Here is a 22386-nt window from a genome sequence, read left to right as displayed (position 1 = left end):
ATACCGCTGCTAAGTCTATACTCTAAAGAAATTAAAAAAAAACAAAAAACTATCTATACGTACAAAAACAGCGGGGTTTTTTTTTGTTGTTTGTTTTGTGGTGGCAAACAATTGAAGATTGGCATATGATTATAGTGGAATATTATTGTGCTATAAGAAATTATGAGGGAGGTGTTTTCAGAAAATACATGGTAAGGCCTATATGAACTGATGCAAAATGAAGTGAGAAGAACCAGCACAGTAACAGCAATGTTTTATTGATGATTAAATGTGAAAGACTTCTCTCCTTTAATCAATACTAGAATATAAGATAGTTCCAAAAGACTCAAGATGAAAAAAAATGCTATCTGCCTCAAGAGAAAAAACCATTGAACTCAGAAATTGAAGTACCATTTTCTTACTTTATTTTTCTTGATATATATATATATATATATATACATATATATATCTTATATGTAGATATTAGCTTTCACATGTGTAATTTATGTGAACTTGTCTTTTCAGTGGGTGGGGGAGGAGGTGAGAAGGAGGTGGAAAAGTTGGAACTCAAAATGTAATGAGAAAAGATTATTAAATAATTTTAAGAACCCCCCCCAAAAAAGAAGAAAAAAGCATATTCATTTGTATTAAAATTATACAAGTCGTCTTGGCTTTTGTCTAAAGGATTTCATGATGTATTTTTCAAGTTAAGAGGAAAATAATCTTTGCTTGACGATCTGTGCACTAAAAGCAAATAATGCAATTATTGTTTTAGCTTACTTCTTGAATTGCCTGAAATTTGCTGGTTATATCCCCAAACCATTGATTCTGGTCTCCTGTATTATATGAAATTATAGTCACACATTTGCTCACAATTTCTGAGCTTGAATATTTTACTGGCATATAAATCAAATAGTAAAAAATGTAATTTGGTTAGAAAGTGAATATTCCTACCCATTTGACTTTTTAAAAACATAATCAAATTTTCTCTCTGTTCTGGCTTTATTTCGATTTAGATAGTTGTCAAATGATTTTTGGTCTTAGTCCAGTGTTACAAATTTAGATTATTTCTGAAAGTAATATTGCATTTGATAAAATTTACTTTATAGATTAGTAAAGCAAAGTTAGATACAGTCTAGATTCAGTTGGATATTTATTTCCATTGTTTGAGTGGATGTTTAACAGATCCTCTAGCTGCTATCACTTTACATTTGATCCCAGGTGAGATGTTTTACCCAGTTCCCTAATTTTGTACAGGAGAAAACAGTAACCCAGTGAAGGTGTTTTACCTTAGTTATATACAAGAATTTGTCAATCAATTAGCAACTAATTTTATCTCTGTGGAGATTTCTCACTGACTCCGAAGGAAGAGTGTGATGCTATGTGGTAGATGGGTAGATGTATGGAAAGAATGCATTCTAAGCATGGCGGGGCGGGGGAGACTATTTCAAGAGTACAGAAACAAAATGTGGGGAGTCATAAGTCAGGAATAGAGAATACACTTTGGTTATATTATTGAGTAAAGATTAATGTTCAGTGAGGTTAGAAAGCTGGGTTGGGGACAAGTGATGACAGACTTTGAAAATTACATAAATGAATTTACATTTTTTAGGCTAGATTTGGTTGAATACAGGAGTCACATGGTCAGATCTGTTCTTAATGGAAAGTTATTTGTTAGAAATATACAGGATAGGGGGCAGCTAGATGGTGCAGTGGTTAAAGCTCTGGCCCTGGATTCAGGAATACCTGAGTTCAAATCTGGCCTCAGACACTTGACACTTACTAGCTGTGTGACCCTGGGCAAGTCACTTAACCCCCATTGTCCCACCTGAAAAATATATATATATATATACAGGATAGACTGAGTGGAGTGGCGAGAGCTTTGAGTTCAGTTTTAGGCTATTGCAATTATTCAGGAGGAGAGGTGATGAGGAACTGAACTAAGTTTTTGAGATGATCTTCAAACTCAGCTCTTCTTGAATCCAAGTCAAGGTCTAACAAAGTAAATAACTGCTTCAAATTTATACTATTAATTTTCTTAAATACCTTGAAGTTCTGGTAATACTTAACATATTTTTAAAAATCAGACTTTCACATAGAACATGTAATAATAATTTAATAATATTGCTATTTTGTTAAATTGAAAATATTTGTCATGCTTCATTCAGTATTATTTTTTTCCTTTTGTATCTCTTTTTTTGTGGGGTGGTTTCCAGTAAAAATATTTTATTATTTTTTAGTTACATATAACGATATTTTTCAACATTTGTTTTCATAAGTTTTAGTTCCAAATTTTTTCCCACCCTCCATTCCCTCCCTCCTCCCCAAAACAGAAAGCAATCTAATATAGGTTATATATGTGCAGTCACATTAAACATATTTCTGCATTAGTCATCTTATGAAAGAAGAATCAGAGCACAAGGGAAAAACCTCAAAATAAAGAAGGAAAAACCTGCCCAAAAGGAGAAACAGTATGGTTCAATCTGTATTCATAATCTCCAGTTCTTTTTTCTGAATGTTGAGGACATTTTGTATCATAAAGTTCTTTGAAATTGTTTTGGATTGTTGCATTGCTAAAAAGAGCCAAGTCTTATCACTATTTTTCATCACACAATGTTGCTGTTACTGTGTATAATGTTCTCCTGGTTCATGTTCCTCTCAGTCAGCATCAGTTAATGTAAGTCATTCCAAGTTTCTCTGAATTCCTCCAGCTCATCATTACTTTTCACATTGATTTTTTAAAACTTTGTATTCTAAATTTTCTTCCTACCTCCCTCCTCGAACCCCCTCTATGAAATCAAGAATTCAGTATGTCATACATGTGCAGTTATGCACAACATCTTCATATTAGTCAGGTTGTGAAAGAAAATAGACAAAATAACTTTAGAAAGAGGAGCTAACAAATATAATTTTACTTCAATCTCTATTCAGATACCATCAGTTCTTCCTCTGCTGATGGTTTACACTTTTCATACGTCCTTCTGATATCATCCTGCTCATCATTTCTTTCACAGTTACGATTGCTGACTGCATCAGCCTCCATTTTATTCACTCCCCTTGATATTTACTGTTTTCAATCTTCTTTCCCCCATCTCTCCTCAAAAGTATTTTGCTTTTGACTGCCTCCACCCCCAATTAGCCCTTCTTTCCTTCTCCTTCCCCCAATCTCCTTCCCCTCCCACTTTCCCTTATGGCACAATACTATACCCACTTGAGTATGCATGTTATTCCCTCTTTGAAACAATTCTGATGAGAGTAAGGTTCTCTCACTCCCCCACTCCTTTTTCATCTTCCCCTCCACTTCATAAGCTTTTTCTTGTTTCTTTTCTGTGAGATAGTTTTCCCAGACCACCTCCCCCCTTCCTTTTCTTCCAGTGCATTTCTCTTACCCCTTAACTTGAATTTAAAGTTGTCATCGGGGCAGCTAGGTGGCGCAGTAGATAAAGCACCGGCCCTGGATTCAGGAGGACCTGAGTTCAAAGCAGGCCTCAGATATTTGACACTTACTAACTTTGTGACCCTGGGCAAGTCACTTATCCCCAGTTGCCTCACCAAAAACAAAACAAAACAAAACAAAACCAAAAAACGATGTCATCATGAGGCAGCTAGGTGACACAGTGGACAAAGCACCAGCCCTCGACCCCGAAGGCCCCAAGCCCATATCCTGCCCCAGACATAAGCCACCCCACCCTGCCTACCCCACAAAAGCCAAGAATAAACAAAAATTAAATGCTTTACAGATATAATCCCTTCATATTCAATTTACACCTCTGCCCTCTAAGTATATTCCTTTTAGCTTCCCTAATACTGAGCAAGTTCTTATCAGTTAGAAGTATTATCTTCCCATATAGGAATGCAAACAGTTTAATCTTTTAATATTCCTCATGATTTCTTTTTCCTGTTTACTTTTTTATGCTTCTCTAGGGTCTTGTATTTGAAAGTCAAATTTTCTGTTCAGTTCAGGTCTTTTCATCACAAATGCCTGAAAGTTTTCTTTTTCATTAAAGACATATTTTTTTCTCCTGAAAGATAATACTCAATTTTGTGGGTAGGGAATTTTTTACTATAATCCTAGTTCCTTTGCCCTCTGGAATATCATATTACATGCCCTCCAGTTCTTTAATGTAGAAGCTGCTAGATCTTGTGTTAGCCTTACTGTGTAGCTCCACAGTATTTGAATTCCTTTTTTCTAGCTGCTTGCAATATTTTCTACTTGACCTGGAAGCTCTGGAATTTGGCTATAATATTCCTGGAGGTTTCCGTTTTGGGATCTCTTTCAGGAGGTGATTGGTGGATTCTTTCAATTTCTATTTTACCTTCTACTTCTAGAATATAAGTTAAAATTTCACTGATGATTTCTTGGAAGATGGTGTCTAAGCTTTTATTTTGATCATGGTTTTCAGGTAGTCCAATTATTTTCACATTTTCTCTCCTGGATTTATTTTCCAGGTCAGCTGTTTTTCCAAGGAGATATTTCATATGGCCCTCTATTTTTTTATTCATTTGGATTTGCTTTACTGTGTGTTGGTTTTTCATAAAGTCACTAGCTTCCATTTCTTCAATCCTAATTCTTAGGCAATTATTTTCTTCAGAGATCTTTTGTATCTCTTTTTCCATTTGGGTTTTCAGGCTGTTGACTTTTTTCTCATGACTTTCCTGCATCGCTCTCATTTCTCTTTCCTCCATCTCTCTAAATCTTCCTTCTATCTCTCCTACTTTCTCTTCAAAGTCCCTTTTGAGTGCTTCCATGGCCTGAGATCAATTCATATTTTTCTTTGAAGCTTTGGATATTGGAGCTTTGATTTTGTTATTATCTTCTTCTGAGGGTGTGTTCTGGTCTATCTTTCCCCTAAAGAAGCTCTCTATTGTCCACTGTTTTCTTTGCCTATTCATGTCAACCTGGAAACAGATGTCTGAGGGAAATCTGATCTTCTGTGGTTGGATGCTTGATGTGCCTGTATCTCTCCCCACTGGGCTCCCACCACTTGATTCAGCCCACTGGTTCAGAATCAGGGTGCTTTGCCTCAACTCCAGCAGAGACTGCGGCCACTTGACCTTGGCCAAGAGACTGCAGCCACTTGACCTTGGTCAACCACCGTACCACCTCACTGGACTGTGAGCCAAGCCTCACAAGAAACTGCTAGCCCAAAAAGACACTCAGGCCCTGAAGGTGTGGTCTGTTCCTGGCTGGGCCTGGACCATGTGCTGAGCTCCTCTCTTAGCTGGATCAGCAGGTGATCCCAGTTGCTGTCTTTGGCTGGAAAATAGTCTCACTCTGTTCTTATATGAGTTAGGCTGTTCCAGGGGTTGTCATATGCCATTATTTTGGAGTGTGTAGATGGGTTTATTGGGAGCTTAGGGGATACAGTCTCTGCCCCCCCTTTTGTACTTCTATTGAAATAAGATCATATTTGAAGCTATTGAGAAAGGGGTACCCATTCTATTGCAGTTTGAATGTTGTGTGTGGCATAAGTATCCATGTAGCATTTTCCATGTCTTATTAATAACAAATGTACATAGAATCATGCATTCTCAGAATTGGAAGCCAACTAGTGGTCCATTAATGCAGTACAAAAATCCTTTCTACATTGTACTTGATGAGATCTTTTTTCTTTTGTTTGAAGATTTTCAGTTTAGGAAAATAAATTATTTCCTGAGGCAACTAGTCCTACTTTTGAATAGTTGTAATTTTTAGGTACCTGTTCAATCCTGCCTAAATTAAACTTTTCACACATATTGCTCTTAACTCTGTCCTCTAGGGCAAGTAGAATTAAGTCTATGTTATTGTTCTTTAGACATTTCAGGGCAATAATCACTGGACTATCTCTCATCCCCTAGTATACACCTTACTAAATATATCCATTTGCTTTATCTCTTCTGCCTGAATTTTGATCAGTTCTTGTGGTTAACATACTTGTTACTTTCCAGCTTGTCAATGTCTTTTCTAAAATGTATCACCTAGCATTAAATCTATTGTTCCATCTTTGAGTTTACTGGGTAGAATCCAATGAGAATTTCACTTCTATATTTCTGCATACCAATGTCTCTTTTATTGAAACTTAATCTCATATTTTCTTTTTTGTTTGTTTGTTTTTGCAGGGCAATGAGGGTTAAGTGACTTGCCCAGGGTCACATAGCTAGTAAGTGTCAAGTGTCTGAGGCTGGCTTTGAACTCAGGTCTTCCTGAATCCAGGGCCAGTGCTTTATCCACTGCTCCACCTAGCTGCCCCCTCATATTTTCGTTATAGTTATAATATCTATGGTGGACTCATATTGAACTTCAAAGTCCCCCAAAATTCACAGATTGTTTTCTCTTCTCTTGAACTATTACCTAGTTATGTTTCTGATTTCTTGAACTTGTGAATTTTATTTTAACTTAGCTGTGAAATTATGCATTATCCCTGTTTATTTAACTAGAATATAAATCCCTTGACAGATACTATTTCATTTGTGCTTTTGCATTGTCAACACCTAACTTAGTGTCTCATGTATATTACACACTAAAAAAATGTTTCTAAATTGAATAAGATGTTTTCTTTGATTCAAACAAGTCTTCAAGCCTGTTAAGGTATTATTACCTGGATACTAAATAGCTTAATCTTAAATAATCAGTAGGCCAACAAAATATTCTTACAAATAGAAATCTCATTAAAGATAATGACAATGAGGAAATTAGCCATTTTTTTAAAAATGCAGTCAATGCTGCATTGCTCTCCACCTAAGGGGAAATGCATTATCTCTAAACATCTTTACCTACAAAGGAAAGAAAGATGGACAAATTGTGCACACAACTTAAACAATTAAGTAGTGTAAATTAAATACCCCAAACCTGAAAACTAAAAGAAAAAAATAAAATAAAATTTTAAATTAGAGTTGTTAGATTAATAATTAAAATTAGTAGCTCATTTTAAAAATAAAATATTAGACTATTTCATTCAAAAGAAGCCAACTTACTAGCAATAAATATAAAAAAGAATTAACAAAAAAGCTATACTCTATGCCAACAAAAGTAATAACTTAAATAAAATAGGTTAATATTTAAAATATATAAAATATGAAGTATATAAGAAGAGAAAATTTAAGCAGTCTCATGAAAATAAGTAGAATCCATCAATGAAATTCCAAATGTGAAAAATAGTTATATAGAAAAAGATGATTTTACAGTTGAATTCTATTGAAACATTTAAAGGACAGTCAATTCCTGTATTATACAAAGTGCTTGGAAAAATAAAAGAGATACTATCAAATTCCTTCTATTTTAACAGAAATATATTACCAAAAGAAGAAGAATAGATAAAGAAAACAGGGCAGTATTTGTAATTAAGATTAATGCAAATTTTAAAAATCAAGTGTTAGCAAAGAGGCTACACATTACAAAGATTATATACTATGACCAGGTTAGAATTGTACCAGGAGTACATGGTTGTGAAATGGGGTGGGTGTTGGGGTAGTTCTTGGATATGCTCAGTTAAGGAATTAAACTCGCACACACATAATTTAGATAAAAATAGGATTCGATTTATTGCACTAGAGGCACTAACTGGGTGGGAGGAGAGATCCTGTATCTCAGCCTCCCCACAGCAAAGAAACTACTAACTTTTTATACAATGGAGTAAACAAAGAAAAATCATGCAAAGGGTCTTTCCTACTTCTTGCCCACCTCAACAGAATACTTTGTGTAGAGAATGTCACAATGCCTCAGAGGCTCTATTCTTGGACTGGGCCATTTCTTGGAGCACATATGAAGATCTTCAGAGGCTCTAACCTCATCTTTATCCCCCCCAGAGATTTATATATTTCAGCTCTTGTTCCTAGGGAAGAGATCCCTTTCATGTTACAGACTGAAAACAAAAACAATCAGGCCAGTACAGCTCTCTGTCAATGTCATTCTGCTATTTCAGATCCAGTCCCTCATTGAAAACAATCAGACCAGCCAGGCCAGCACAGTTATGTCTCCATGACAGTGCTACTTCTGCCCCCATCCCCCACCTCAGTTGATTCAGTAGTACAAAAACTATAAATGTAATTTGTCATATTAATTATACTAATAGTAGCAGAAAAAAAGGCTTTTGTCAAAATATTACATGAATTTTTGTTTTAAAAAACACTGGTAAGCTTAAGAATAAATACTTATTTTTTTAAATTTCATTTTTATTTTAGACTTTTATTTTCCAAATTACATGTAAAAGCAAATTTTGACATCAATTCAAAAAAAAAAAAACTTTGTGTTCCAACTTCTCTTCCTCCCTCCCCTCCCACCCCCACCCCAAGGACTCAAACAATTAAACATAAATTATACATGAGTAGTCATGGCAAATGATTTTACCTTATCTAGGTTGTGAGTGGAAATAGATAAAAACAAAACTTCAGATTAAGGAATTATCAAAAAAAATGTGTTTCAGTCTGTTTTCAGATACCATCAGTTCTTTCTCTGTAGATGTACTGCAATTTTCCTAGGTTCTTCAGAGTTTTATTGGATCATTGCCTTGCTGAAAATAACCACGTGCCTCCCAGCAGATCATCTTACACTAATGCTGTTATTTTGTATACAGTACATTTCTTTCTGCTTCACTTCATGTGGGTCTTTCCCGGTTTTTCTGATAGCATCCTGTTCATCACAATTTCTATATAGTAACTTGAACTTGACAGAGAATTTTCTTCACAATAACCCAGCAGAGTAGGTACCATACATTTTGACCTTGTAGTCAATCAACGTAACTATTTCCGTCCATCCCATTCCCTTCCAATGCTATTTATTCCATTGTCTACCTTATGTTGCCCTAATGCTCCATATAAGTGCTTTCTTACTGACTGCCCGTCCCCTGCTCTACGGTCCCTTCATATACACTTCCCTCCTTATCCTCTTCTGTTCCTACTTTCCTGTATGGTTAAAGAGATTATTCTTCCCTATTGGATGTGTGTGTATGTGTGTTATTCCCTCCTTGAGCCCACTCTGATTAGGTTATGGACTTTGAGCTAATTCTGTTTTCTAAATTTTTCTTCCTCCCTCCTTGCTCAACTCTCCCTATGAAATCAAACAATTCAATATGTCATACATGTGGTGTTATGCTGAACATCTTCACCTTCCTCTAAAGTGTTCTGCTTTTTATAGCTACCTCCCCTAAACTTCCCTTCCCTCCTTGCCCTCTTCTACCCACCCCATCTCCTTCTCCTCCCACTTTTCCTCAGGGCAAAAATATATTACTATACCCGCTTGAGTATGTATGTTATTCCCTCTTTGAGCCAATTCTGATGATAGTGAAGTTCACTCACTCCTCCTCTTCCCCTCCCCTCCATAGGCTTTTTTCTTGTTTCATTCCTATAAGCTACTTCTCCCCATTCCACCTCTCACCTCCCCCCTCCCCCAGTCTATTCCTCCTACCTCTCCTACTTATTTTAAAGATGTCATCATGGATTACCTAGATGGCACAGTGGACAAAACACCAGCCCTGGGCCCAGGAGGCCCAGAGTCCAAATCCTTGCCCAGACACCAGATAAACCACCTTGTTTGCTCCACAGAGAACAAGGACATACAAAAAAATAAATGCTTTACAAATACCATCCCTTCATATTCATTTCAGACCTGTGTCCTCTGTGTATTCCTTGCTGAAAAAGTCCTTATGAGTTGGAAGTATTATATTCTCATGTATGAGTGTAGAGAGTTTAATATTTTAATGCCCCTCATGATTTCTTTTTCCTGTTTACCTTTTTATGATTCTCCAGGGTCTTGTATTTGAAAGTAAAATTTTATATTCAGTTCAGGTCTTTTCATCACAAATGCCTGAAAGTTTTCTTTTTCACTGAAATTCCATTTTTTTGTGGGGCAGCTAGGTGGCACAGTGAATAGAGCACTGGCCCTGGAGTCAGGAGGACCTGAGTTCAAATCCAGCCCCAGACACTTGACAGTTACTAGCTATGTGACCTTGGGCAAGTCACTTAACCCCAATTGCCTCACCAAAAAAAAAAAAAAAAAGAAAGAAATTCCATTTTTTCCCCTGAAAAATTATGTTCAGTTTTGATGGGTACTTTATTTTTGGCTGTAGTCCCAGTTCCTTTGCCCTCTGGAATATCATATTCCATGCCCTCTGATCCTTTAATGTAGAAGTTGCTAGATCTTGCTTTGTCCTAATTGGAACTCCACAGTATTTAAATTCCTTTTTTCTAGCTGCTTGCAATATTTTCTCCTTGACCTGGGAGTTCTGGAATTTTGCTATAATATTCCTGGAGGTTTTCCTTCTGGGATCTCTTTCAGGAGGTGACCAATGGATTCTTTCAATTTCTATTTTAGCTTCTGCTTCTAGAACATCAGGGCAATTTTCCCTTACAGTCTCTTGGAGGATAGTGTCTAAGCTTTTGTTTTGGTCATGATTTTCAGGTAGTGCAATGATTTTAAAATTATCTCTTAGATTTATTTTCCAGGTCAGCTGTTTTTCCAAGGAGATATTTCACATTGCCCTCTATTTTTTCATTCAATTGGATTTGCTTTACTGTGTCTTGGTTTCTCATAAAGTCACTAGCTTCCATTTATTCAATCTTAATTCTTAGGCAATTATTTTCATCAGACAGTTTTTTAATCTCCTTTTCCATTTGGTTTTTCAAGCTGTTGGCTTTTTTGTCATGACTCTGCTGCATCGCTCTCATTTCTCTTTCCATTCTTTCTTCCATCTCTCTATATCTTCCTTCTATGTCTCCTATTTTTTATTCAAAGTCCCTTTTGAGAGCTTCCATGGCCTGAGACCAGTTCACATTTTTCTTGGAAGCTTGGGATGCAGGGGCCTTGTGGTTGATTTCCTCATGTAAGGTTGCACCTTGATCTTCCTTGTCGCTGAAATAGTTTTGAGAATGTTCTTTGTTTACTCATCTTTTTTTTTTAATTAATAAAGTATTTTTTTCCCATTACATATAAAGATAGTTCTCAACTTTTGTTTATACAAGCTTTCCAATGTCAAACATGATCCAAAAGAATTCAAAGAGAAGACATTCCCAGTTCACCCCTACACAGATGTGGGAAGGCCACAGTTGTTGCAAATTGAATGTTTCCAGACTTTTTCAATGTATCAATACATTGGTTGTGCTGTTTTTTCCTCTTTCTTTTTTATCTTTCAAAATAGTATCTGTTATATGGGATGGCTCTCTGGGGAAGTGAAAGGAGGGATAATGGGAAACCATGAGGATGTTAAAAAATTAACAAAAGAAAAGAGGGAAACCATTTTGCAGCCAAAGACTTCTTAAAAGGGCAACAGGGAAGTTCTGTGGAACTGGGCTGAGAGAGAAGCATAGTGCACTGCTCAGTGCAGCCCCAGGCAGGCCGTGCCTCCAGAGCCTCAGAACCATCAGCATCAGTGGCTACTTCTCAAACTTGGCTCACGGACCAGTGAGGGGGTCCAGCAGTTGGCCGGGTGGCAGAGGGGAGGGGGGATAGTTGCAGTCTCTCCTGGAGGTAAGGCAGAGCACCCATCTTCTGAACCAGTAAGCAGACTTGAGTGGCAGCAGCCCAGTAGGGGAGGGATACAGTCATGCTAGGCTTCCGACCATAGAAAATTAGATTTCGATCAGATTTCTGCTTCTGGGTTAAAGAGTAAGTGGCCCATGATCACTTACAGGCCAGGCAGGCTGAGAAGGGGCTTAATTGTACCCCCTGGAACCCCCTGTAGCTTAGGACATTGCATCCTGGAATCAGGGTTCCACTGTAAGAGGGACATAAAAGCCAAAAAATAGGTGGTGAAGGTGAGTAGGCATGGAAAGAAGCAGACCATTGAAAGTTTCTTTGACAACAAGGTAGATCAAAATACACCTTCAGAAGAAAATTTATAAGTCTAAGCTCCTACATCCAAAGCTTCTAAGAAAAATACGAATTAGTCTCAGGCCATAGAGTCACTCAAAAAGGATTGTGAAGATAAAGTAAGAGAGGTAGAGGGAAAAGTTAGAGAGATAGAGGAAAAAATGGAAAAAGAAATGAGAGTGATGCAGGACAGTCATAAAAAAAAAAAAGTCAACAGCTTGAAAAGCCAAATTGGCCAAATGGAAAAGGAGGCACAGAAGCTCTCTGAAGAAAATCATTGCTTAAGAATTAGGATAGAGAAAACAGAAATTAATGCCTTTATGAGACATCAAGACACAATAAAGCAAATCCAAAGGGTAAAAAATAGAGGGCAATATGAAATGTCTCCTTGGAAAAACAGCTGACCTGGAAAATAGATCCAGGAGAAATAAGAATTATGCTTTGACCACTTATCTTTCTACTAGGGAGTGGTTTTACCAGTCATATTTGTGTGGGTATGTGTATGTTCATACATAAATACTCATATACATACACACACACACACACACACACACACACAAACGTGTATACATGCTTCTTGGATACCACACTTTTATCAGTGAAATTTGATACAAAAATATCCCCCCCCCCTTTTTATCCTAGGTGCATTAATTTTGTCTGTGCAGATATTTTTCTGTGTCAGGTAATCAAAATTACCTATTTTATCTTTGGTAATTGACTCTGTATCTTGTTAGGTTGAGAATATATCTCCTTTCTATACCTATGAAAGTTTTATGAACTATTTCTCTTCTTTTGGTAGTATGATTTTTAGTATTAAAAACACGTATCCATTTAGAATGTGTTGTGGAATATTTTGTAAGATGTTTGTTCTTAGCATAATTTTGCCAAACTGCTTTCTGGTTTTCCTAGCAGTTTTTTTTTTTCAGGGCAATGGGGTTTAAGTGACTTGCCCAGGGTCACACAGCTAGTAAGTGTCAAGTTTCTGAGGCCAGATTTGAACTCAGGTACTCCTGAATCCAATGCTTTATCCGCTGTACCACCTAGCCACCCCATTTCCTAGCAATTTTGGGGGGCTTTTTTAGTTTTTTTTTTATTGAATAAGGTGTTTCCATTGTTTCTGATTCCTCCTGATATCATTTGTTTCATTGATTTATCTCCTTATTTCTTTTGTTGGTGTTGAGTATTTTCAGTCCTGTCCAATGCTTCATATCATTTGGGATTTTCTTGGCAAAAAACATTGGAATGCTTTGCCTTTTTGCCATTTCCTTCTGCAGCTCATTTTACAGATGAGGAACTGAAGCAAACAGGGTTAATTAACTTACCGAGGGTTACACAGCTAAGTGTCTGAGGCCAGATTTGAACTTACGTTCTCCAGACTCCAGGACTGGTGCTCTATCTACTGTGCCATCTATCTGCCACTTGCCACCTATCTAACCCAAATATTATTGATTCTGCCATTTCATAATATAGCTTAAGGTCTGAAGGAAAATCTTTTTGTCCATTTCTTGTTCAATTTTTCAGTCATGTCAGAGTCTTTGTGGCCTTGTGGATCATAAGAGTGGTTTTCCATTTTCTTCAGTGGATCAAGACAAACAGAGGTTAAGTGACTTTCCCAAGGTCACATAGCTAGTTAATATCTGAGGTCAAGTCCTCCTGACTCCAAACCCAGTACTCTGTCCACTGAGACCAAGGTGATTACTTCTAGACTATTATAAGTTACCAACTTCAGCATATGTGACTTTTATCTCCTTCTACCCTACAGAAATTGAGAAGTTCCAAAAAGGAGAAAGCAAGGAAGAGGAAAAATACATTGATGTTGTGATTAATAAGAACATGAAGCTGGGGCAGAAAGTGTTAATTCCTGTAAAACAATTCCCCAAGGTATGTGATTCAACTAATCTTAAATCTCCTCTTTCTTTCATTAATTGTTTGACATATTTTAATTTAATTGTTTCATTTCAGGAATTTTGAAACTGTTCCTTGCATTTTGACAGCAAAAGACTAAACACACAAAATATGAATCATGGCAACATTTGCTACCAATTACTCAAAAATCAATAGGTTAATATTATGTTTCTGAATGGGAGTTGTATGAAATAAAGTTATAGGAATATATATGTGTGTGTGTGTGTGTGTGTGTGTGCCTCCATCAGTCACGGAGGACCATGGATCAGCGCCTTGAAGAGTCACAGGCCACAGTGTGGCTGTGCAGTCAGATACGGGAGCCGCAGCTCCTGAGTGACTTATAACCGGTAACTGCTGCATCCTGTGTTGTATCTACCCCATGAAGAGTAGCTGGAGTGTCCTCTCTAGGGCGCTGGCCTGGGTGGATCAATTGGAAAACAAGCTGTTGCCCATGCAGCAGGTTTCCCCTCTCCGTGATATTGGTGGATCTAAAGGAGAGGCAGAGCCAGTACAGTTTGGCACCAGTGTCACCACAGGAGTTGCCAGAGGGATGTGATGTCCAATATCCAACTGCCTAAGGGACTCTGACTCCTGATTTTTCCTCGGGGTTAACTCTGGAAGCCTTTCCCATATATGGGTATAGCTGCAAGGCAACAGAGGTTTAAAATCAGGGTTTCCTTCTCCTAGGCAGCTTGCCTGCCAAGGCTAACGAGCTCCACCGCTAGAAGAGACTGGTTTTAAGGCGTTAGTGACTCGCCTTTGCCCCTTCTCCTGTTAGTGGAAATGGTTCCGACCATGAGAAGGCCAGGAATTGGGCTTCGGTTGTCAGAGGCTATTTGAGACGCATGGTATTGGAGCATTTTATAAGAGAGTGGGAGCTTATCCCCATTCCCACCCCGGCATGACAAATCTTTGAAACCATATATATATATATATATATATATATATATATATATATATATAGAGAGAGAGAGAGAGAGAGAGAGAGAGAGAGAGAGAGAGAGAGAGAAAGAGAGAGAGCGCGAGTAAGTACTTGATTGGATCTTAGACATTATCTAGTTTCAGGTCCAATTTTCTTTTTCACTTTTTGAATGATCATGGAGATTATGTAAGAGAACCATGGGTAACCATGTATTATTACTTGCCCTCACTCTCAGACCTCACGTATGGCTTTTCTGAAAAATCCTTACTCAGAGATTCCATGCTTAATTATTTAACCCACTGAATGTATAGAATTGTTTATTTTTGCTTATAACTATTCTGCATGAAAGTTTGAAGTCAACCTTGTGTATAAGGTGATGTAGTTACCAAAAAGCTGCTCAGTTAAACAAGTAAATGGAAAAAGCTTTGTGCTCTCAGTAAGCAACCTCTGAGTATAGGGCACATCAGTAGCTTAAAATTGTACTGAGTCTTTGGCTAAACACCTACCCCCGACTTTGTTCCAGGAATCATGCTAGGTGCTGTTGATAATAGGACAGGACGAAAAGCATTCCCTACTCTCAGAGAGCTTATATTCTTATGGGGAAGACAGCAAGTGGATGCATTGGTACATAGAGCATTAACTATAAAGTAAAAAATACATTTATATCTACTGTTAAACAGTATTTTTTGAGATGCAGGGGGTTGGAAATTGGAGGAATCATGCAGAAAATGCTGCTTGAGCTTCATCTAAAGGATGAGAGGGACTTCATGAACTTGAAATGAGGGGAGAACACATTTCAGGCATGTGGTATGACCATTGCAAAGTCACAGAGATAAGTAATAGAGTACCATGTGTTTGAGGCAAAAGAGAGGTTAGTTTGGCTGGATCCTAGGATGCAAGGGTCCATTTGAGGTTGGGTCAGGTTTTGTACAAAGCTGTAAAAAGTAAGGAGAGGAATTTATATTTCATCCTAAAAGTCATATGAAGTCACTGGAATTCGTTATTTAAGTCTAATAGCCAGATCTTCTATTAAGGAAAATCTCTTAGGCATCAGTATATAGGATGGACTCAAATGTTGAGTGACTTGAGGCAAGGATACCAGTCAGGAAGCCATTACAGTAATTTATGTGAGAGGTGATAAAGGCCTAAACAAAGGTAGTATCTTGAAAACAAGTGGAGATGAAGGTCGGGTGCTCATATAGAGGGTAGAAAGAGAAAGATTTGGCAAGTGGATTGATATGTAAAGTTAGGGAGAGTTTGGAATCTAGCATAATGCCAAGGTTATAAAACTTGCAAACTGGATAGTTGTGCTTTTATTAGAAATAGGAACGTATGGGAAAGCTTGTAACCTAGGAATCATCTTGGACTGCTTACTATGCCCCCCAATATTAAATCTTTTGTTGTCTATCAGTTTCACCTTTTATTGAATGTTCACCCTTCGCTCTTGTAACACTTTCACCATTATAGGGCCCTTGTCACCTCTTACCTGTACTATTGTAATAGCTGGCTAGTGGGTCAGCCTGCCTCATGTCTCTCCCCACTACAATTCATCCTTCATTCACCCACTGAAGTGATTGTCCCAAAATACAGACCTGATCATGATACCCCCTTCCCCCAATAAATTCTAGTTGCTCACTGTTGCTTCCAGGATCAAATACAAAATGTTCTTATGGTATTCACATTGAATCCTTGTAATCTAGTTTTCTCTTATCTTTTCAGTTTTCTTACATCTTACTCCCCTATATTCTCTTCAGTTCAGTGCCACTAGCCTCCTGGCCATTTCATGAATGAGGCTCTCTATCTCTTAGCACTGGGCATTTTCTTTGGCTGTTCCCCATCTCTGGAATGTTCTCCCTTCTTCATGCCACCCACTGCCCTTTCTATCTTACTTTAACTGCCTACTAAAATGGGAGCCTTACACAATTCTTCTTCATTGTAGTGCCTTTCCTCTCTTAATTCATATTTATCTTGTGTATAGCTTATCTTTTATGTATTTGTTGCATGTCCTCTCCTTTATTAGATTGTAAGCTCTTTAAGTGCAGGGACTATCTTTTACCTCTTTTTTAAAATCTCCAGTTTTTAGCACAATGCTTCGCACATAGTAGATGCCTAATAAATGTTTATTGATTTATTGAAGAGGAATGGGTTTAGGAAGAACAATAATAAGTTCAGTTTTAGATATATTAAGTATAAGATCTCCCTTGACCATATAGTTTTATATGTCCAATATGCAATTGTTGATGTGGAACTAAAAGTCAGAATGGATCTATAGATCTGGTCATCATCAGCAAAGTAAAGTCAGCAAACATTTCTTAAGTACTTACTATTGATAGGTACTGTGTGAAATGATGGGAATAAAACGAAAGGCATAAAGAGTCTACTCTCAAGAATCTGACATTCTAATGAGGGAAACAAACAAGAGTGTAATGTGCAAAGTAAATTGGAGACAATCTAAGAGAAGGCACTAGCAATAGAGGAGACTAAAAAAAGTTTCTTGTGGAAGGTAAGGTTTGAGCTGAGTCTTGAATGAAACTGTACACAGAAAAGAAGGAAGAGATTTCCCAGCATAGGAGACAGTTAATGAAAAGAAATAGAGTGAGTCATTGGAGTATCACATGAGAAATAGCAAAAAGGTCAGTGTTGGTTAGTGAGAGAGAAAGTATAGAGGGAACAGAGAACAGTGTCTAGGAATATATAGAAAGAATGTATACAAGTCGGTGGAATAACATACATAATAAACAGCAAAGGAGACTGTAAAGAACACTTAGGCAGATAGTTGGCAAAACAGAAGAAAATAGTATGACAAAAATTCAGAAGTTGTTTGTCCTTCATTTTTTTTACTCTAATAATAAACATTTTTATTTAAAGTTTTGAGATCCAAATTTTATCCCTACCTCCTTTCCCTTTCCTGAGATGGTAAGCAATCAGATATAGGTTATATGTATGTAATTATGTAAAATGACACCATATAAGTAATTTTATACAAGAAAACTTGGATAAAAGGGAAAAAAATGAAAGAAAGAAAAAATAGCATGCTTCAGTATGTGTTCAATAAATATCAGTTCTTCCTTTGGAGGTGGATAATATGCTTCATCATTAGTCCTTTCGATTGTCTTTGTCCTTCATTCTTGAAGAGAACCATGAAATCAGGGTAAGGTCATGACTTGGATTTATGTCAGAAATTGGATTTAAGAATCTGAATTGGAATTGACGGAGGTATGTGCAAGGTCACCAACCTCACTCTGTCCTCCAGAGTCATTTGGATCCTGTGGCAAGATATAGATTAGAATGACTGGACATAACCCTGGATGTTTAAGCCAATTGAGCCTGAGTAATCTGCTCAAGTTCACCTAGCTAGTTAAGTGTCTGAGGTGAGATTTGAACTCAGGTCCTCCCAACTTCAGGGCCAGCACTCTATCCACTGCACCACCCAACTGTCCCACTCAGAAAAGGACATTTGGGAAAAGAGTGGGGTCAAGAGAGTCAAAGATAGCAAATAGGTCAAAAAGGATTATTTTGTAATAAAAGAAAAAAATACCAGATTTGGCAATTAAAACCATTGAGAGGAAGTCAATTGAAGCTTCTCTTGTCAACATGACAGAATAAAAAAAGGATCTCCCCAGAGCCCTCCCCAGAGCCCTCCCGAATGCCCCTGCAAATAACTTGAAAGCCACCTCAGGTTCTGTGACACCCAGAATCCAAAAGAAGCTTTAAAATAATCCTTCAAACCCATCAATTGACTCTGAACTCACTCAGCACTACTCCCTTATCTCTCACCCGAGGACATGACACAGGCTTACAACAAAACCTACCTGTATGTTCCTGTCTTCCCTCCCTTTTTCCTGTCCTGTGAAGATATGTCTCCAGACTATAGCAGGTTTAGGCATTTCCCCTGAGGAACAGTCATTGGCCTGGGGCTACAACCTTGTTAGCATCAGTGCTAAAAAGCTCTGTACTATCTGTACCCCAGAAGATAACCCCATAACACCAGTATATTTGGTTCCAGGGCAGATAGCCTTGTAGCACTAGTGCTGAGTCAGAGAACTAATGAACAAAGTGTATGGTCAAGATACCAGAAAGAACCTCAGGTGTGTGTTTGGTTTGGGAGGTGAAAGTATGTGTAGCACTTCACTAAGCCTGAGGGAAAGGGCATAACATTCAGCAAGGGCTAGTTCTGACCATACAAAAGTCAGTTGGAATGGAAACCTAGCGTGTTAACCTGCTAATTGCCTGGCATGGGAGGAAACTGAGATGCTTTGAGAATCCCCCAAGGTAATCTTAATCAGAAAGTGAACGGTAAAGGAAATAAAGGGGGGGGGGAATTGAAATTACAAAGATTTCAAGGAAGAAGAAAACTCAGAGACCTTGAACATGTATTGGTAAATCACTACCAGAAGAAATATAGCCTTCCAGATCTAGCAAATTAATCCAGGCATCTTGTACTATAAAACAAAGGGAAATGATTCAACCCTTGAGGCAGAGGACCCTGTGGAATTTGAAAACAAGACAGAACCACAACATTCTGAACCTGAGTGATTCAAAAGAGAAACAAGAATTATAAGAGCTGAGTATATGCCCAGCAAAAATGGCAGAATTGAAAAACTGGGATTAGCAATGACAAACTGCACCAAAGAAGCAAAAGAGAGAACAATAGATAAGGTATACCAATAGACAGAAGTAAAGGGCGAACTACAAGAAAAGCCAAAAAAAAGGTAATATTAAAAAAAAAAAGCTCACCATGGAAGTAAAACATACTGATCTTGAAGACAGGATGCGTAGAAATAGACTAAGGATAATGTTTCCCAGAATAATACTATGGGACAAAAGCTCAACTCCATGATGAAGAACTAATAGAGAAGACAATTGCATAGAACTTCTGAATATAGAAAATGAAGTTCCAATTGAAAGACTTCACAGATCACCTCCAGAAAAAAAAAGAAACCCTAAAGATGCATATTCCAAAACAGATAGTGGTTAAATTTAAGAGTTCAGTTCAGAAATAAGTCCAACTAGCAATCTGGAGAAAGACTACAAATATGAAGGAAAAAGATAGTTCAATAACACAAGACTATTCTATACCCACTAGAAAACATGGGTGGGAATGGAATAATGTGTTCCAAAGAACACTGGAGCTCAGGATGCACCCCATGGTGACCTACCCAATAAATTTAAGCTTAACCTCAATATGAAAAAAAAATGATCTTCAATAATAAAAAAGGTTTTTGAAAGAATACCAGTACCAAAAAGATTATATGCGTCACAAACACTGCAAATAAAAGAAACGAAGGAGTGAACAAATATAGTAGTCAAAGACAGCAACAGCCAAAAAGTGACAACAGAGCAACCAGTAAGAGACTTCTTTTTAATGTACAAAGGAGACAGGGGTGAAGGTGGAAACCTCATAAGGATAACCATTAAGAAGAAGATAGGGAGCATTATTGACAGAACCTGTTAACATCCTGTTCATAAATGAATCAAATCAATGTTGCTGCTGCTGCTGCTGCTGCTATTATTGTTATTGTTGTCTGTGAGGCTATCACAACATGGAAGTGGAGAGGAAAAAGCAGAGGGATAGAGAAGAGTATGTGCTCTACTTTGATCAAAATGAGGGCTGGTAGTGAGGAGAAGGTGTCCCCTTTGGTCTCAGAAAAAGACCCCACTGGGGAGTTGGTGAGCAAGGGGAGGAAAAGATTAAAAAGGAAGGGTACAGAGAAGAAAGGAGTCTTTTAGTGAGAGGAGGGAGTTCCCCTCACCAATGTTCCTATGGGTGGGGAAAAATGGTCTGTGAGGAAAAAGGTGTACCTTAATACAGGCTATGGCCAGGGGTATTTAGTACTTGAAAAGTCCATTCTTACACGGAGATGGGAGAAGTTGGAATCTGGGGGCATCTGGCACCTTGGGGAGTGGGAAAGCATAGACATAGGGAGGAGATTTTGAAACAAATGTGGGGAAAATGTAACTAAGGGAGGGTGTGCATCTTGATGAACTGCATAATCAGGGATGTGGTGAGAGAGGGGAGCACCATGGGGCACTGTTATCCTTGACATCTTCAATAACTAGTATTGTTCAGGGAATGAGGGCACAGTGGAAAAGAAGAACCTATGGGGGCAAGCTCTATGGGAGAACTTAGGATAAATATTTTGGAAGCTTTGATTGTATAAGGAATAAAGATTGGGGGAGGGGGACAGAGGGAGAGGAAGAAGACAAGGGTGGGGAGCAGTAGAGGACAGAGAGGAAGGGAAGGAGGAAGAAAGGTATAACAATGAAGGTCTAAAGCAGAAGGAAAGAATGAAGAGAGTGGATGAAATCAGTTGTGGAAAGGTACACAGAAAAATGAAGCTTTAAAAACTAATGATCAGGACTTAACTGAAGGGGGAGAGAAGAAGGGGGTATCTACTTGACTGAGGAATCTTTATGTAAAATTAAATTTGCATACTGTGAATTGATGTAAAGCTACTCTTATTTCCTTCTCTTATCAATAACTTACTTGTTGATTTATCAGATTGTGCTCTAGGTCTTTAGTTGAGTTTCGTTCATCCTGAAGTTTTTGGTAATTTCACTCTTTTCTCATGTTCTCCTAATTTTTTCCTTTCTCACATAGGGTACTTTGGTTGAAATTTCCCCATTAACTGGATCTCAGATCTTTCTCAGCCTTCTCCCACAAAACAGAATCCATTTTCATTGACCTTCCTTTCTTCCTCTAATGAGCTCTGGAGGGATAGACCTGTCCATGGTTGGATGCCGATCTCTCTTTTTGTTCAGATATCATAGAGCCTCACATAAATGCTGCTGGTGTTTTTCCCCACGCAATTCTATATGTTCCTCTGCTTATTCTCCACCCAAGTACAATTACAGCATTGTTAAACTGTCATGTTCAGTCATAGTCAGGTAAAGTTCCCGGGTTTTGTCTTTGTTGTGGAAGTTAGACTTGGGGACAGTGTTTAGTTTTGTTTTAAGCCATTGGGGCCACTGTTACAGTCTTATAATTGTGTGGGGCCATTATAGGATGGAGTGCTGAGGAAGCCTGGTTAGAGAGTAGTCTTTTAAATGAGATAATAGTTGCAAAGCTCTTAGCATCATGCTCGATACATAAGAAGTGCTGCTTAAATGGTTATTCTTTCTCTACCACCTCTGCTGTTATTTTACTGGGTTTCTTACCTTTTTAAAGTTCATGGTATCTTCTGCTTTAGGGACATAAAATTATGTTGTTTTGTAAACATAATCCTGTTTTGGAGAGGTTTTAGAAGTATTTAGAATCAGTAAAAAATATTAAACTTGCCATCTTTTTTGTCACTTGATCTACAAGTATATTTTATGTAATTTATAATTACTCTCAGTAGTATTTCCCTTCTAATAGTCTTGAAGATATTTTTATTATTTTGATATGCAATGATTTTGTGGGTTTATTTTATTATTTGCAACTTTGCTGATGCAAATCATTTGTGTAAGTTACTTTGATGGTTCCTTAAGATTTTCTGAGTAAACTATCATGTCATGAGCAAATAAAATGTATTGTTTATTCTTTGATCTATACATTTATTTCATTGTTTTATCTTATTACCATTGGTAGCATATACAGAAGTATATGTGTATATGTATACATGTATACTTGCTTGTATTTGTCTGAAAAAAAGCAAAAACAGTAACAGGACATCCTTTCTTTCCTGTTATATTTATTGGAAAAGCTTCTAGGATATTCCCATTGCATGATACTTTTGTTTTGATGGATTTTTTAACATTATAAAACCTTCTATAACTATTTTTAGATTATTTTTGAATAGAATTTTATTTTCCAAAA

The 22386-nt window shown here is 37.4% G+C and overlaps 1 protein-coding gene across 2 annotated transcripts in view; it reads left to right on the top strand.

The window, feature by feature from the left end:
- KHDRBS3 (KH RNA binding domain containing, signal transduction associated 3) overlaps positions 1 to 22386 on the top strand; it is a 278529-nt gene that overhangs the window by 95667 nt on the left and 160476 nt on the right. For both annotated transcript variants that reach the window (XM_043979875.1, XM_043979876.1), the window contains exon 2: positions 13524 to 13642. In XM_043979875.1, the coding sequence (XP_043835810.1) occupies positions 13524 to 13642 (119 nt within the window). The remainder of the gene's footprint in view (positions 1 to 13523; positions 13643 to 22386) is intronic.

The sequence above is a fragment of the Dromiciops gliroides genome, chromosome 1 (assembly GCF_019393635.1).
Source record: "Dromiciops gliroides isolate mDroGli1 chromosome 1, mDroGli1.pri, whole genome shotgun sequence".
Classification (NCBI taxonomy): Eukaryota; Metazoa; Chordata; class Mammalia; order Microbiotheria; family Microbiotheriidae; genus Dromiciops; species Dromiciops gliroides.
This window is presented reverse-complemented; position numbering and strand designations above follow the sequence as displayed.